The 14,044-nt window shown below is 40.9% G+C and overlaps 1 protein-coding gene across 3 annotated transcripts in view; it reads left to right on the top strand.

The window, feature by feature from the left end:
* Positions 1 to 14,044, top strand: part of NEDD4L (NEDD4 like E3 ubiquitin protein ligase) — a 757,870-nt gene that overhangs the window by 701,446 nt on the left and 42,380 nt on the right. For all 3 annotated transcript variants that reach the window (XM_030192990.1, XM_030192991.1, XM_030192989.1), the window contains one exon: positions 99 to 194. In XM_030192990.1, the coding sequence (XP_030048850.1) occupies positions 99 to 194 (96 nt within the window). The remainder of the gene's footprint in view (positions 1 to 98; positions 195 to 14,044) is intronic.

Raw genomic sequence — 14,044 nt, forward strand, 5'->3', positions numbered from 1 at the left:
TATTGAAATGATTTTATTTGTTTTTAATTTGGACTGTACAATCTTCATCATACTGTATTGATATAAGCATTTTATTAGAGCCTCTGCTCCTGTTGCAGGATAGCGAATACTACAATTCTTTAAAATGGATCCTGGAAAATGACCCAACAGAACTGGATCTCATGTTCTGTATCGATGAAGAAAATTTTGGACAGGTTTGTGCTTTACACATGGGATAAAAAGAATGTTCCTTTTTCTCAGTAGTTTTATTATTTTTTTCTTTTGTACATGAGAAAAGTCCGCGTAGACATTTTTCAAAAAAACTAATTACTACTTCCTGAAATTAGCATTTTACTTTTTGTTGTTGTTAATGCAAAAAAATTCATTTGTCTGACTAACTTCTAATGGAGTTTAAGGATTAACTCATGAAATTACTTGGAACCTGTTTCAGCAAAGGTATGCTACACATGCAAATAAGGCCTTATGAAAACTGCATCTTAATGACATGTACTTCATTTGCAAAATCTGTCTTTCAAAGATACCTTCATGTGCTAATTTTCATCAAATTCTGAGTTAATGCGCTAATTTGCATAATATAGTATCACAAAGGCTTGTTAACTCGGACTTTTGCCAAGATTTTTCACGTAGCAGACTATAGGGTGACCAAAACCAAAAACCAGTATGGGTGGGAGTAATCCCCAATCACACCTGCCCGTATTGGCTCCATGGCAGTCTTCCTAGGCTGCGACAGGAAGTCGCAGCAGCCATTTTGACTACAAAGGCAGTATGAGCAGGAGCAACTGGGGATTGTTTCTGCCCCAGCAAAGCTACTATACTACTAGGGCTTCTAAGGTAGGCCCAGGGAGGGTCTACGGATAGTGGAAGAGCAGTGCTTGTGGTCGGTCGAGGGGGCAGAAAGTGGTCATGTCTGGGGGAGGAATAAATTTCAAAGCATGGCCGAATCTGGTTTTTGAGACAGTTTTGGTGCTGAAACTGAAATTTGTTCGGCCTCTGTAGTGGACTATCTTCAAATGTTTTTTATTTGCAAGTGGTGATTTAGCAAATTTTCACACGTGCCCCCATATGACAAAGCCTAAGCCCAAAGCACCAGCATTTTGGGGCATATTGGGCTGTAATTCACATTTTTTTTTTCTCTGCATAATCCCCTGTCTCAGAAACTATTCACATTTTAGTGCATCTGCCTCGATAATATTACGTCAATGTGTAGATTTGTATGGTAGTAGTTTGTGAAAATACAAACTAATAGAAAGTCTTAACATTCTACAAAAGGAGGCTTTGGAATGGAAATCATGAGATGAGGATTAAAAGGGTAGACTCAGGAGTAACCTTAGGAAATATTTATAGAATGGGTTTGGACACATGGTGCAGCCTCTCAATGGAGGTACAGAGATAAGGACAGAATTTAAGAAAGCATGGGTCATGCAAAGGGAATCTTTGAGGCAGAGGAAGGGATTATAGTGCAGAGTAAGAAGTGTGAATGGGCAAAGTGGATGATATTGATCTTTCATCATATGTTTCTGTGTCTGTTCTAAATTGTTTGTTCTGTCTAGCTCTCCGTGTCAGTGTTGGTTTATTATATTATTTAATATATCGCCATTCAAAACAAAAGGAACAACATCCTAGCATTTACAAAACTCATAATGCTGGTAACACAACAGAAAACAAATGCTTAAAACAAAAATCAATAAAACAAGACAACAAATGGAGGGGAAATGGAAAGCATGAAATCATTAACCTATAGACATTGTCATATATCAGAACCACAAGGATGTGGAGAGGTGGAGAGGAGAAAAGACAGCTTGTTACTGTGTAAAAAAAAGGGGGAACTGTTAGTGAACAGGGAGCAATTGTTCAAGCAGCCATGGAGGTTTCCTTGTGGTTTGCCTCTGTGGACTTCAGTGTGTTGTGCTTACAGTATATCTATAGGCTGTACAAGTTTGACTGCATGTAGGATATTAGTCCTAATATAGATCAGATTTTGTTGTCTTCTGACTAGTTCTCCATCATCTTGAGTAGATAAGTATGAAATGTTCCCATTCTCATTCTGGCTTCTGGCTTCAACTCACCTACACCCATCTTACCACCAAATCTTCCAGTAATCTACTACCAAAATAACTGAGGTTAAAAGGTGAATTGAAAGAAGCTATTATAGCCAAAAGATTGTCCTTCAAAGAATGGAAAAGGGACCCAAATGAAGAAAATAAGAAGCAACATAAGCACTGGCAAGTCAGATGCAAAGCGTTCATAAAGAAGGCTAAAAGGGAATATGAAGAGAAGATTGCCGCAGAGCCTAAAACTCACAGTAAAAACTTTTTTAGGTACATCAGAAGCAGAAAGCCTGCGATGGAATCCATGGGACTGTTAGATCATAATGGAGCAAAAGGGGCACTCAGGGAGGACAAAGCCATATCGGAGAAACTGAACAAATTCTTTGCACCTGTCTTTACGGAACAAGATGTAAGAGATCTGCCTGTACCGGAAATCTTTTTCAAGGGTGATGATGCAGAGGAATGGAAAGAAATATCGGTGAACCTGAAAGATGGACATATTAAAGAGTGGTAAATCACCTGGACCGGATGGCCTACATCCAAGGGTACTCAAAGAACTTACGCATGAAATTTTTGATCTGCTGTTAGTAATATGTAACCTGTCATTAAAATTATCCGCAGTACCTGAAGATTGAGGGTGGCCAATGTGACACTGATTTTTAAAAGAGTTCCAGGAGTGATCCTGGAAATTACAGACCAGTAAGCCTGACTTCAGTGCCGGGCAAAATAGTGGAAACTTTTTATGAAGAATAAAATTATGGAACACATAGACAAACATTTAATGGGACAGAGTCAGCATTGGCACAGCCGAGGGAAGTCTTGCCTCACCAATTTGCTTCATTTCTTTGAAGGCATGAATAAACATGTGGATAAAGGTGAGCCGATTGATGTAGTGTATCTAGATTTGTAGAAAGTTCGTCATGAGAGACTCCTGAGAAAATGAAAGTGTCATGGGATAGGAGGCAATGTTCTGGTGTAGATTAGGAATTGGTTATTGGACAGAAAACAGAGGGTAGGGTTAAATGGTCATTTCTCTCAATGTAGGAGGGTGAACAGTGGAGTGCCACAGGGAACAGTACTGGGACTTGTCCTATTTAACATATTTATAAATGATATGGAAATCGAAATGACGAGTGAGGTGATTAAATGCAGATGGCACAAAACTATTCAAAGTTGTTAAAACAAGAACGGACTGTGAAATATTTCATGAAGACCTTAGGAAGTTGGAAAACTGGTCATCCAAATGGCAGATGAAATTTAATGTCAGCAAATGCAAGGTGATGCTGCTACTACTACTACTACTTATCATTTCTAAAGTGCTACGAGACATATGCAGCGCTGTACACTTGAACATTAAGAGACAGTCTCAGCTCGACACAGCTTACAATCTAATTAGGACAGACAAACAAGGCTAACAAGATATAAGGGAATATTAAAGTGAGGATGATAAAATAAGGGTTCTGAACAAGTGACTAAGGATTAGGAGTTAAAAGCAGCATCAAAAGGTGGGCTTTTAGCTTAGATTTGAAGATTGCCAGAGATGGAGCTTGACGTACCGGCTCAGGAAGTTTATTCCAGGCATATGGTGCTGCAAGATAAAAGGAATGGAGTCTGGAGTTATCAGTGGAGGAGAAGGGTGCAGATAAGAGAGATTTACCCAGTGAATGGAGTTCCCGGGGAGGAATGTAGGAAGAGATGAGAGTGGAGAGGTACTGAGGAGCTGCCGAGTGAATGCACTTATAGGTCAATAGAAGGAGTTTGAACTGTATGCGGAAACGAATAGGAAGCCAGTGAAATGACTTGAGCATAACGACACTGGCGGAATATTAGTCGTGCAACAGAATTTTGAACAGATTGACGAGGAGAGAGATGGCTAAGTGGGAGACCTGTGAGAAGCAAGTTGCAATTGTCTAAGCGAGAGGTGATAAGAGTGTGGATGAGGGTTCTGGTAGTGTGCTCAGAAAGGAAAGGGTGAATTTTGGTGATATTATAGAGAAAGAAACGACAGGTTTTAGCAGTCTGCTGAATATGTGCAGAGAAGGAGAGGGAGGAGTCGAAGATGAAGATGACCCCAAGGGTCCACCTTGGGGGTCAGCACTCAAGAAAAATATCTAGGTGTCATTGCAGATGATACACTGAAGTGTTCTGCTCAGTGTGCTGCGGTGGCCAAAAAAGCAAACAAGATCCAAGGAATTATTAGGGAAGAGATGGTAAGACTGAAAATACTATAATGCCTTTGTATCATTCTTTGGTGCGACTACACCTTGAGAATTGCATTCAGTTCTGGTTGCCATATCTCGAAAATGATACAGCGGAATTAGAAAAGGTTCAAAGAACAGCGACCAAAATTATAAAGGAGATGGAACTCCTCTAAGTATGAGGAAAGGCTAAAGAGGTTAGGGTTTTTCAGCTTAGAAGAGAGATGGATGAGGGAAGATATGACTGAGGTCTACAAAATCCTGAGTGGTGTAGAACGAGTAGAATTAAATCGATATTTTACTCATTCCAAAAGTACAGAGACTAGGGGAACACTCAAGGAAGTTACTTGGGAATACTTTTAAAACAAATAAGAAGCAATATTTTTCACTCAACGAATAGTTAAGCTCTGGAACTCTTTGCCGAGGATGTAGGAACAGTTAGTATCTGGGTTTAAAAAAGGGGTGGACAAGTTCCTGGAGGAAAAGTCCATAGTCTGCTATTGAGCTAGACATGGGGAAGCAACTGCTTTCCCTGTGATTTGTAGCAAGGGATGTTGACATGATTTGGTTAGAAACAGCATACTGGGCTAGATGGACCATTGGTCTGATCCAGTATGGCTACTCTAATGTTCGCGGTCTAAGAAACTGTGAAAAAGGATGATTCTCCTTCAGATTTCTGTTGTGGGAACCTATAAAGTGCAAAAATGATTTTTATCTGTGGGTTTCCTGAAGATAGTAGTATTGAAACCGTATTTATCCTTAATAATCAGGAGATCCAAAAAAGAAATCTGTTTGTTGTTATAATGCATGGTGAACTTGAGATTGAGATCCAATGAATTTAACCAAGTGTGAAATTCTTGTAACCTGATTTCACTGTGTCTCCACAGCATCAAGATGTCATTGATATATCTCTTCCAAAAACGAACGTCATCTAAAAATGGATGTTCAGTGAAAAATAAAAATTCAAAATGAGCAACATACAAAATTGCAATATTTGGCGCTATAGTGGCCCCCATCACAGTCCCTTTGACCTGCTTGTAAAACTTATCTTGAAAACAAAAAAAAGTTTTCTTTCAAGGCCAAAGTGGCTAGCTGGATAATGAAAGCTGTGGGTACTCAATGTGGTCTGGGTCTGTCATTCAATACTTCCACCAGAATTTCTAAAGCTTGTTCTTGGGGAATGTTAGTACACAGGGCCTCGATATCAAAGTCACCAAAAGTAAATCTTCCAGATCACCATCAAAATCGTTAAGAAGATTGATGATATGTGAGGAGTCCCACACATATGATTGGACTTGGCTGATGAAGGGCCTCAAAAATGCATCAACGAAAACAGATAAAGGTTCCAGTAGAGAACCTTTTGCTGAAACGATCGGTCTGCCCAGGGGGTTGAATTATGTTTTGTGAATCTTAGGAAGGACAGACATAATCTCTTTCCTTTTGTGTCAGAAAACCAGAATCAAAACCAAACTGGACCCCAAATTCAATTTGTTTCTTAATCTCTTCTGCAAGATCCTGATCTAAAGGTATATAAAAAGTGGTGTCTGAAAGCTGGTGTAATATTTCTGCAGTGTAGTCCTATGTAGGCAAATGACAGTGGGAAGGTGGAGAAGGCTTGAGAAAACCCAAGGACGCTGGATGATGATCAATGGCAAAAACACGTTATTGCTTATACTTACAGTAACATATGATACCTGACATGGCACCATATTTCGACACAAAGTGACTGCCTCAGGAGTCATATGCATATCTGAACTGCAACAGTGCAACATGAACAATGGACACAGATACCTTTTAAAGTCCACCTGCAAATATGCGGCTGTCACATTTCTTGCTCTACACAGCACCCCACAGCTGAAATATCCAATCTAAGGTCACCCACCAACAATCCCACGTGATTTTTACTCCCCAAGCACATCACTCTGCACTCCTTCACAGGTTGTACACATGTAACTTTATGCACATATAGCCTGTATGTGCATAAATTTGTCCAAATTGAGAAGGGATGAAGTTGGGGAGGGGTTAGTGTTTGCATGCATGTTTTATAAAATGCAAAAAGATATAGATCACACGGAAGTAATCTTTTAATTTTAAAACAGTCATTTTAATATAAAATACCTATCGTGTGGGATGTTTTGCCCAGTTCTGAGCTTTGTCGGGGGTCCTGCATTTTATATTAAAAGGACTGTTTGAGATTTAAAGATTACTATGTGGCTCATTTGCGAAAGGGAAAAACGTCCAAAAAGTGTCATAAAGCACCATTTCTTCTCAAACATCCAAATTGGTATTTTCAAAACCTGTTTTGCAGATGTTTACCTATGCATTTTGTCTGCATATCTGGAATGCATCCAAATCACAAGGGGGGCATGTTGGGGGCGTTTCAAAGGCAGGCTTAGGGCATGCTTAACACTTGGATGTTTTACTGCCATAATGGAACAAAACCAAAATGTCTAGGGCAAAAACCAACGTTTTGGTCTAGACCTGTTTTTCTAATGAATAAGACCACAAAAGGTGCCCGAAATGACCAGATGCCTACTGGAGGAATTCAGGAATGGACCCCCCTTACTCCCCCAGTGGTCACTGGGTCCTTCCTACCTCCAAAAAATGTGAATAAAAATAGTAATCACCAGCCTCTATGACAGCCTCAGATGTTATAGTCAGGTCCATTAAAGCAGCATGTAGGTCCCCGGAGCAGTGTAGTGGTGGGTGCAGGGCTTTGTAGACAGATGGACCCAGGCCCATATCTTCCCCTACCTATTACACTTGTGGTTGAAACTGAGAGCCCTCCTAAACTCACCACCCCTTCACCCATAAAGTCTATTGTAGTGGTGTACAGTTGGGGGTAGTAGGTTTTGGAGGGCTAGGCAGACAAGATAAGGGAGCAATGGTGTGATGATTACCTGGGAGCATTTATATGAAGTCGCAGCAGTAGCCCCTAGAGTGTCCCATTGCTCTCCTGGGATGTCTGGGGAACCAAGCTGCTAAAAATGTTGGCCCCTTCTACATCCTAATGGCTTGAGTTTCTACGTTTTTCACTTGTGCGGGGAGGGGGGTGGGGTCGAAAATGGCTAAAAAAAATTAATGCACAGAGTACAAAGCCTTGTTACAAATGGTATTTTAAAAAAAAAAAGACATTTAACTTTTTTAAAAATTTGCAATTTGGATTTTGGACGTTTAACGTAAAATGTCCAAATTTCTGACATAGATGCGCTATCGAAAATGCCCCTCTATATGTGATCTACATCTTTTTGTATTTTATTTAAAATATGCGTGCAAACACCAACCCCTCCCCAATGTCATCCCTTCTCAATTTGGACAAATGTATGCAAATACAGGCTATATGTGCATAAAAATTACACGTTTATAGCCTGTGAAATGTTATAAGAAGCATTGTAAGCCATGCATCTGTTTTATACATGTAAATGTTGTTTAAAGTTGCCACCCCCCCCCCCCCCCCCCCAATCTAGCTATTGGGCACTTCAGATTATTTCACTGTGTATATACTTTCTTACCAATTATGTAATTTTGTGGGTGAGAGTGGCCATAATGTATTCATTTGATTTCATCTTCTATGTTTCTGTGCAATTAATTTTAGTGTATTTTCATTCTGTTCCTGTGGGGAAACGTTTAGAAAATCAGGCTCTAGTGTTTGCTTTAGTTTCATTGACCAAAAAGCAAGCATAAAGACATAGGATCCAGTTTCCAACAGTGGCCAATTCCAAGCAGAATCTCAACAAGTAACAAGATTCAATGCTACTTATCCATAGGGATAAGCAGTGGCTTTCCATGGGTCTGTCTTAACTGTTTATGAACTTTTACTCCAGGAATTTGTGAAAACCTTATTTGAATATGGCTATATTAACTCCTTTACCACTTGCTCCAGCAATTGAGTTCTACAGCTTAACTATGCATTGAGTGAAAAAATATTTTCTCCTGTTTGTAACTTCATGGAGTGGCCCCTACTCTTTGTACTTTAAAAAAGAGTAAACAATCAATTTTTGTTTACCTGTTCCATTCCACTCAGGATTTTGTAGACCTCTGTCATATCTCCCCTCAGCTATCTCTTATCCATGCAGAAGAGCCCTAGCCGCTTTAGACTTTCCTCATATCTTTCTCTGTACCTTTTCTAAATCTATTATGTCTTTTTTAAGATGTGACAACCAGAATTGCACACAATATTGAAGCTGAGGTGTTCTGTTATGTGAATAGAGGGATTATGATATTCTGTGTTTTATCATGTACACTTGTTCGCTTTTCTAGCCGTCACCACACACTGAACAGATTTCAATATATTATCCACGACACCTAAACCCTTTTCAGCAGTGGTGACTCCTAATGTAGAACCTAGCATCACGTAATTGTAATTTGGGTTTTTCTTCACAATGTGCATCATTTTGCCCTTCATGTTAAATTTTATCTGCAATTTGGATACACTGTCTTCCAATTTCTCACACTATAAAATGCTTTCATGGCACAGCTAGAGAGACCTGTCCATTTAGAGAAGAGGCATTCTTTAGTACCTTTAAATAACACAAGTAGAAATTACTAAATGCATACCCCTGTAGAATATGACGCACAAGACTAGAGTAGCATATTCAAATAAAGAGCAGTTAGGCCATCTAGTCTGATCAGTTAAGATCATGTGCATTTGTCTTGCAACACGATCATGCAAACCTCATGGTGATTCCACCTGTCGTAGATTGCACTTGGGTCACAAGAATTCAATATAGGGGGTGAACTGCTTCAGTGTACGAATGAAGAGCGGGACTTGGGGGTGATTGTGTCTAATAACCTTAAAGCTTCCAAACAGGTAGAAAAAGCGACAGTGAAAACCAGAAGGATGCTTGGGTGCATAAAAAGAAGGATGACCAGCACGAAAAAGTAGGTGATAGTGCCCTTGTATAAGTCTCTAGTGAGGCCCCATTTTAGAGTACTGTGTACAGTTCTGGAGACCACACCTACAGAAAGATGTAAACAGGATGGAGTCTGTCCAGAGGGTGGCTACAAAATTAGTAAGCGGTCTTGAACACCAACAGGAACCTCAACATGTTTACGCAGGAAGAGAGGAGATATGATAGAGACGTTTAAATATCTCAAGGGCATTAATGTACAGGAAGTAAGCCTTTTTCAACTGAAGAAAAACTGGAATGAGGGGGCATACGATGATGTTAAGAGGGAATAGGCTTAGGAGTAATCTAAGAAAGTATTATTTCACAGAAAGGGTGGTGGAAGCGTGGAATGGCCTCCCGGTGGAGGTTGTGGAGTCAAGCACTGTGTCAGAATTTAAGAAGGCATGGGATAAGCACGTGGGATCGCTTAGGAAAAGGAAGAGTTAGGGGTTTCAGAGGATGGGCAATTTGACCTTTATCTGCCGTCATGTTTCTGTGTTTCTATTTGAATTTGCCAAATGTACTATCTCGCTGTGTCTTGATAGTGTTCCTACTTGGTTTGCTAATTTTAAATCTGTACAATCATTAGGATTTTTCCAAAACTTGATTTACTTCTCATGTTCTTCTTAATCTTTTGTCGTCTAGCTTTTGCTGTGGCATAAGTATAGTGCACATGGTTACAGACTGAAATTTACTGCATTGTTTAGCTTAAAATTAAATTGTCTTTGCATCTTTTGAGCTTTTCAAGGTACTTTTTGCTGAAATCTTTGTTTCTCGATTTTGCTGTCTCATTGTTTTCAGCCTATTCTGCCTCTGCCCAATTGTGTTGAAATGTTACACAGTTCTTTTTAAACCATCTGTGCTGATTAATTTACTTGTTTGTTTACTTTTCTTCTGTTCTAGCTTCTTTTATGCTAACTAAATTTCCTTTGATTTTTGTAAAGCTTTACATTTTGAAGACAATATTCAAAGTGATTTAACCGGCCAGAAACAGCTCCTGACTGGTTATATTGCCCAATCAGGGCTAACCACAAAGTTTTAGCAGTACTTAACTGGTTACTCCTGGATTCTGTATAGCGCGCCTAGAAATATAACCACGCTTGCAAATTAATTGGCTTAAGCTAATGAGCAATGATAGCAGCACTTAATAAGCAATAATGAGCACTAATTGAAATTTAGGCGCACAGCTCACTAAGCATATTCTGTAAAGGAAATGTGCCGAACTTCTAACACGTGCAAGCAAAAAGGGGTGTGATTATGGGCAGGGAAATGAGCATTTCGTGGGCGTTCTGAAATTTATGCACGTAGTTATAGATTATGGCCCAGAGTGCATAAATCTATGTGCTGGGATTTATGCCATGTTTTCATTGGTATAAATGAATGCATGTAGATTTAGGCGTTGAGATATCAACTAAGCCTAAATGTAGGCTCCGATTATAGAATACGCTTGGTTGGCACTGATTTCAGCGCCAATTTGGGGGTTTTTTTAGGTGCTATATATAGAATCTCCTCCTTAGTGCTGCTAAAAATAACTGGTGAGGGCCGAACTGAAAACCGGCTATTATGAGGGCGTTCCAGGGACGGAGTTGGCACTTGGCCAGTTAAGTACTAATATTCAGCATTTAACAGGCCAGGTTACCAGCATAAAAGTCAGTCCTGTTCTTATGTGGTAACCCATAGCTGGTTAAGTGCTGAATATTGCATTTAACTAGCTATGTGCTAGCTGGCTCCGGAAACCTGGAAATTCAGTGTCCGTGCCCAGACATGGCCCGACATTGAATTTGCAGGTTTAATGCTGGCAGCGGTCAGCAAAACACTGATCGCAGCCAGCTAAGACAAATGGTGATGGAACCCACGAGGGAGGGAGCGACACTGGATCTGGTGCTCTCAAATGGGGATAGCGTGTCAAATATCCTAGTGGGTGCCCACTTGGGCAGCAGTGACCATCAAACGGTTTGGTTTGATATAACAGCTAAAGTGGAGAGCGGCCACTCAGAACTCAAAGTGCTGGATTTCAAGCTTGCTGACTTTAGTAAAATGGGGGAATACCTGAGGAAGGAGATGATGGGCTGGGAGGAAGTACGAGAAGTGGAAGGACAGTGGTCCAGGCTGAAAGAAGCTATAAATAGGGCCACGAACCTTTATGTAAGGAAAGTAAATAAAAGCAAGAGAAAAAAGAAACTGATATGGTTCTCCAAGCAAGTGGTTGAGAAAATAAAGGCTAAAGAGTTGGCGTTCCAGAAATACAGAAAAACTCAAGAAAAGGAACACATGGAGGAATACCGGATGAAACTGAAAGAAGCCAAGAGAGAGATACGACTGGCAAAAGCGCAAGCGGAAGAACAAATGGCTAGAAATGTAAGAAGGGGTGACAAAAATTTCTTCAGATATATTAGTGAAAGGAAAATGACTAAAAAGGGAATTGTGAGACTAAAAGATACTGCGAACCGCTATGTGGATAATGATGAAGAAAAAGCAAATTTGCTAAATAGATACTTTTGTTCTGTTTTCTCGGAAGAAAATCCTGGAGAAGCACCGCGATGGACTGGAAATAGTACAAATGAGAATGAAGTGGATAGAGCACCGTTCACGGAAGAAAGTGTGTATCAACAACTTGAAAAGCTAAAGGTGGACAAAGCCATGGGACTGGACGGGATCCACCCCAGGATATTGAGGGAGCTCAGAGAGGTTTTGGCGGGTCCTCTTAAAGATTTGTTTAATATATCCTTGCAGACGGGAGAGGTTCCGAGGGATTGGAGAACGGCGGAGGTGGTCCCTCTTCACAAAAGTGGTGATAGGAAAGAAGCTGAAAACTACAGGCCGGTAAGCCTCACTTCGGTTATTGGAAAAGTAATGGAAGCGATGCTGAAGGAAAGGATAGTGAATTTCCTGGAAGCCAATAAGTTGCAAGATCCGAGACAACATGGTTTTACCAAAGGGAAATCATGCCAAACTAATCTCATTGAGTTCTTTGATTGGGTGACAGGAGAATTGAATCAGGGACGAGCTATGGACGTAATCTACTTAGATTTCAGCAAAGCTTTTGACACGGTTCCCCACAGGAGGCTCTTAAATAAACTGGATGGGCTGAAGATAGGACCTGAAGTGGTGAACTGGATTAGGAACTGGTTGACAGACAGACGCCAGAGGGTGGTGGTGAATGGAATTCGCTCGGAGTAGAGAAAGGTGAGTAGTGGAGTGCCTCAGGGATCGGTGCTGGGGCCGATTCTGTTCAATATATTTGTGAGTGACATTGCCGAAGAGTTAGAAGGTAAAGTTTGCCTATTTGCGGATGATACTAAGATCTGTAACAGAGTGGACACCCGGGAGGGAGTGGAAAACATGAAAAAGGATCTGAGGAAGCTAGAAGAATGGACTAAGGTTTGGCAATTAAAATTCAATGCGAAGAAATGCAAAGTGGTGCACTTAGGGAATAGAAATCCACGGGAGACGTATGTGCTAGGCGGGCAGAGTCTGATAGATACGGACGGAGAGAGGAATCTTGGGGTGATAGTATCTGAGGATTTGAAGCGATGAAACAGTGTGACAAGGCGGTGGCCGTAGCTAGAAGGTTGTTAGGCTGTATAGAGAGAGGTGTGACCAGCAGAAGAAAGGGGGTGTTGATGCCCCTTTATAAGTCGTTGGTGAGGCCCGACCTAGAGTATTGTGTTCAGTTTTGGAGGCCGTATCTTGTTAAGCATGTAAAAATAATTGAAGCAGTGCAAAGAAAAGCTACGAGAATGGTATGGGATTTGCGTTACAAGACATATGAGGAGAGACTTGCTGAACTAAACATGTATACTCTGGAGGAAAGGAGAAACAGGGGTGATATGATACAAACATTCAAATATTTGAAAGGTATTAATCCGCAAACAAACCTTTTCCGGAGATGGGAAGGCGGTAGAACAAGAGGACATGAAATGAGATTGAAGGGGGGCAGACTCAAGAAAAATGTCAGGAAGTATTTTTTTCACGGAGAGAGTGGTGGATGCTTGGAATGCCCTCCCGCGGGAGGTGGTGGAGATGAAAACGGTAACGGAATTCAAACATGCGTGGGATAAGCATAAAGGAATCCTGTGCAGAAGGAATGGATCCTCAGGAGCTTAGTCAAGATCGGGAGGCGGGGCTGGTGGTTGGGAGGTGGGGATAGTGCTGGGCAGACATACAGTCTGTGCCAGAGCCGGTGGTGGGAGGCGGGGCTGGTTTTTGGGAGGCGGGGATAGTGCTGGGCAGACTTATACGGTCTGTGCCCTGAAGAGCACAGGTACAAATCAAAGTAGGGTATACACAAAAAGTAGCACATATGAGTTATCTTGTTGGGCAGACTGGATGGACCGTGCAGGTCTTTTTCTGCCGTCATCTACTATGTTACTATGTAAATATCTGCCCTTGTCATCTATCTGTGTAAAAGGAAACAAGAGAAGGGTCTCTGTGGAAAGCATCAACAGCAAAAAGACGGCAAGGACCATCCATTGAAGAGGTGATGCAACCAAAGAGTCCAATCATTTATACATCATTTATTGAAAAGCTGTCGTTAGCGGCAGCAATAGTATGCTTTTCCCAAAGGTTACAAAGCTTTGTATTTACAGTGACCACCCATTGATATATCAACATATTGTCCAAAATCATAGACCCCTGACACAGGCAGCACATACCGAAACATGGCCTTGTAGGGTCATTTCTTTTCAGTAAACAACGTCTGACCTACCAAACTTCCGGAAATCACTAAATACTATCGTCTTCAAAAAGGCATACCGTAATGATCCAACTTAAATGCCTTATCCTGCAACACAACGATACTAATACTTGAACTGGACATAACGCTTCCTCCTTATGTGTCTGTCACACATGCACCTTATTATACCATAATATCACTCTGTATTTGTCATACCGGAAGACGATCGCCTCA

This window comes from Microcaecilia unicolor, chromosome 2 (assembly GCF_901765095.1).
Source record: "Microcaecilia unicolor chromosome 2, aMicUni1.1, whole genome shotgun sequence".
In the NCBI taxonomy this organism is placed as follows: Eukaryota; Metazoa; Chordata; class Amphibia; order Gymnophiona; family Siphonopidae; genus Microcaecilia; species Microcaecilia unicolor.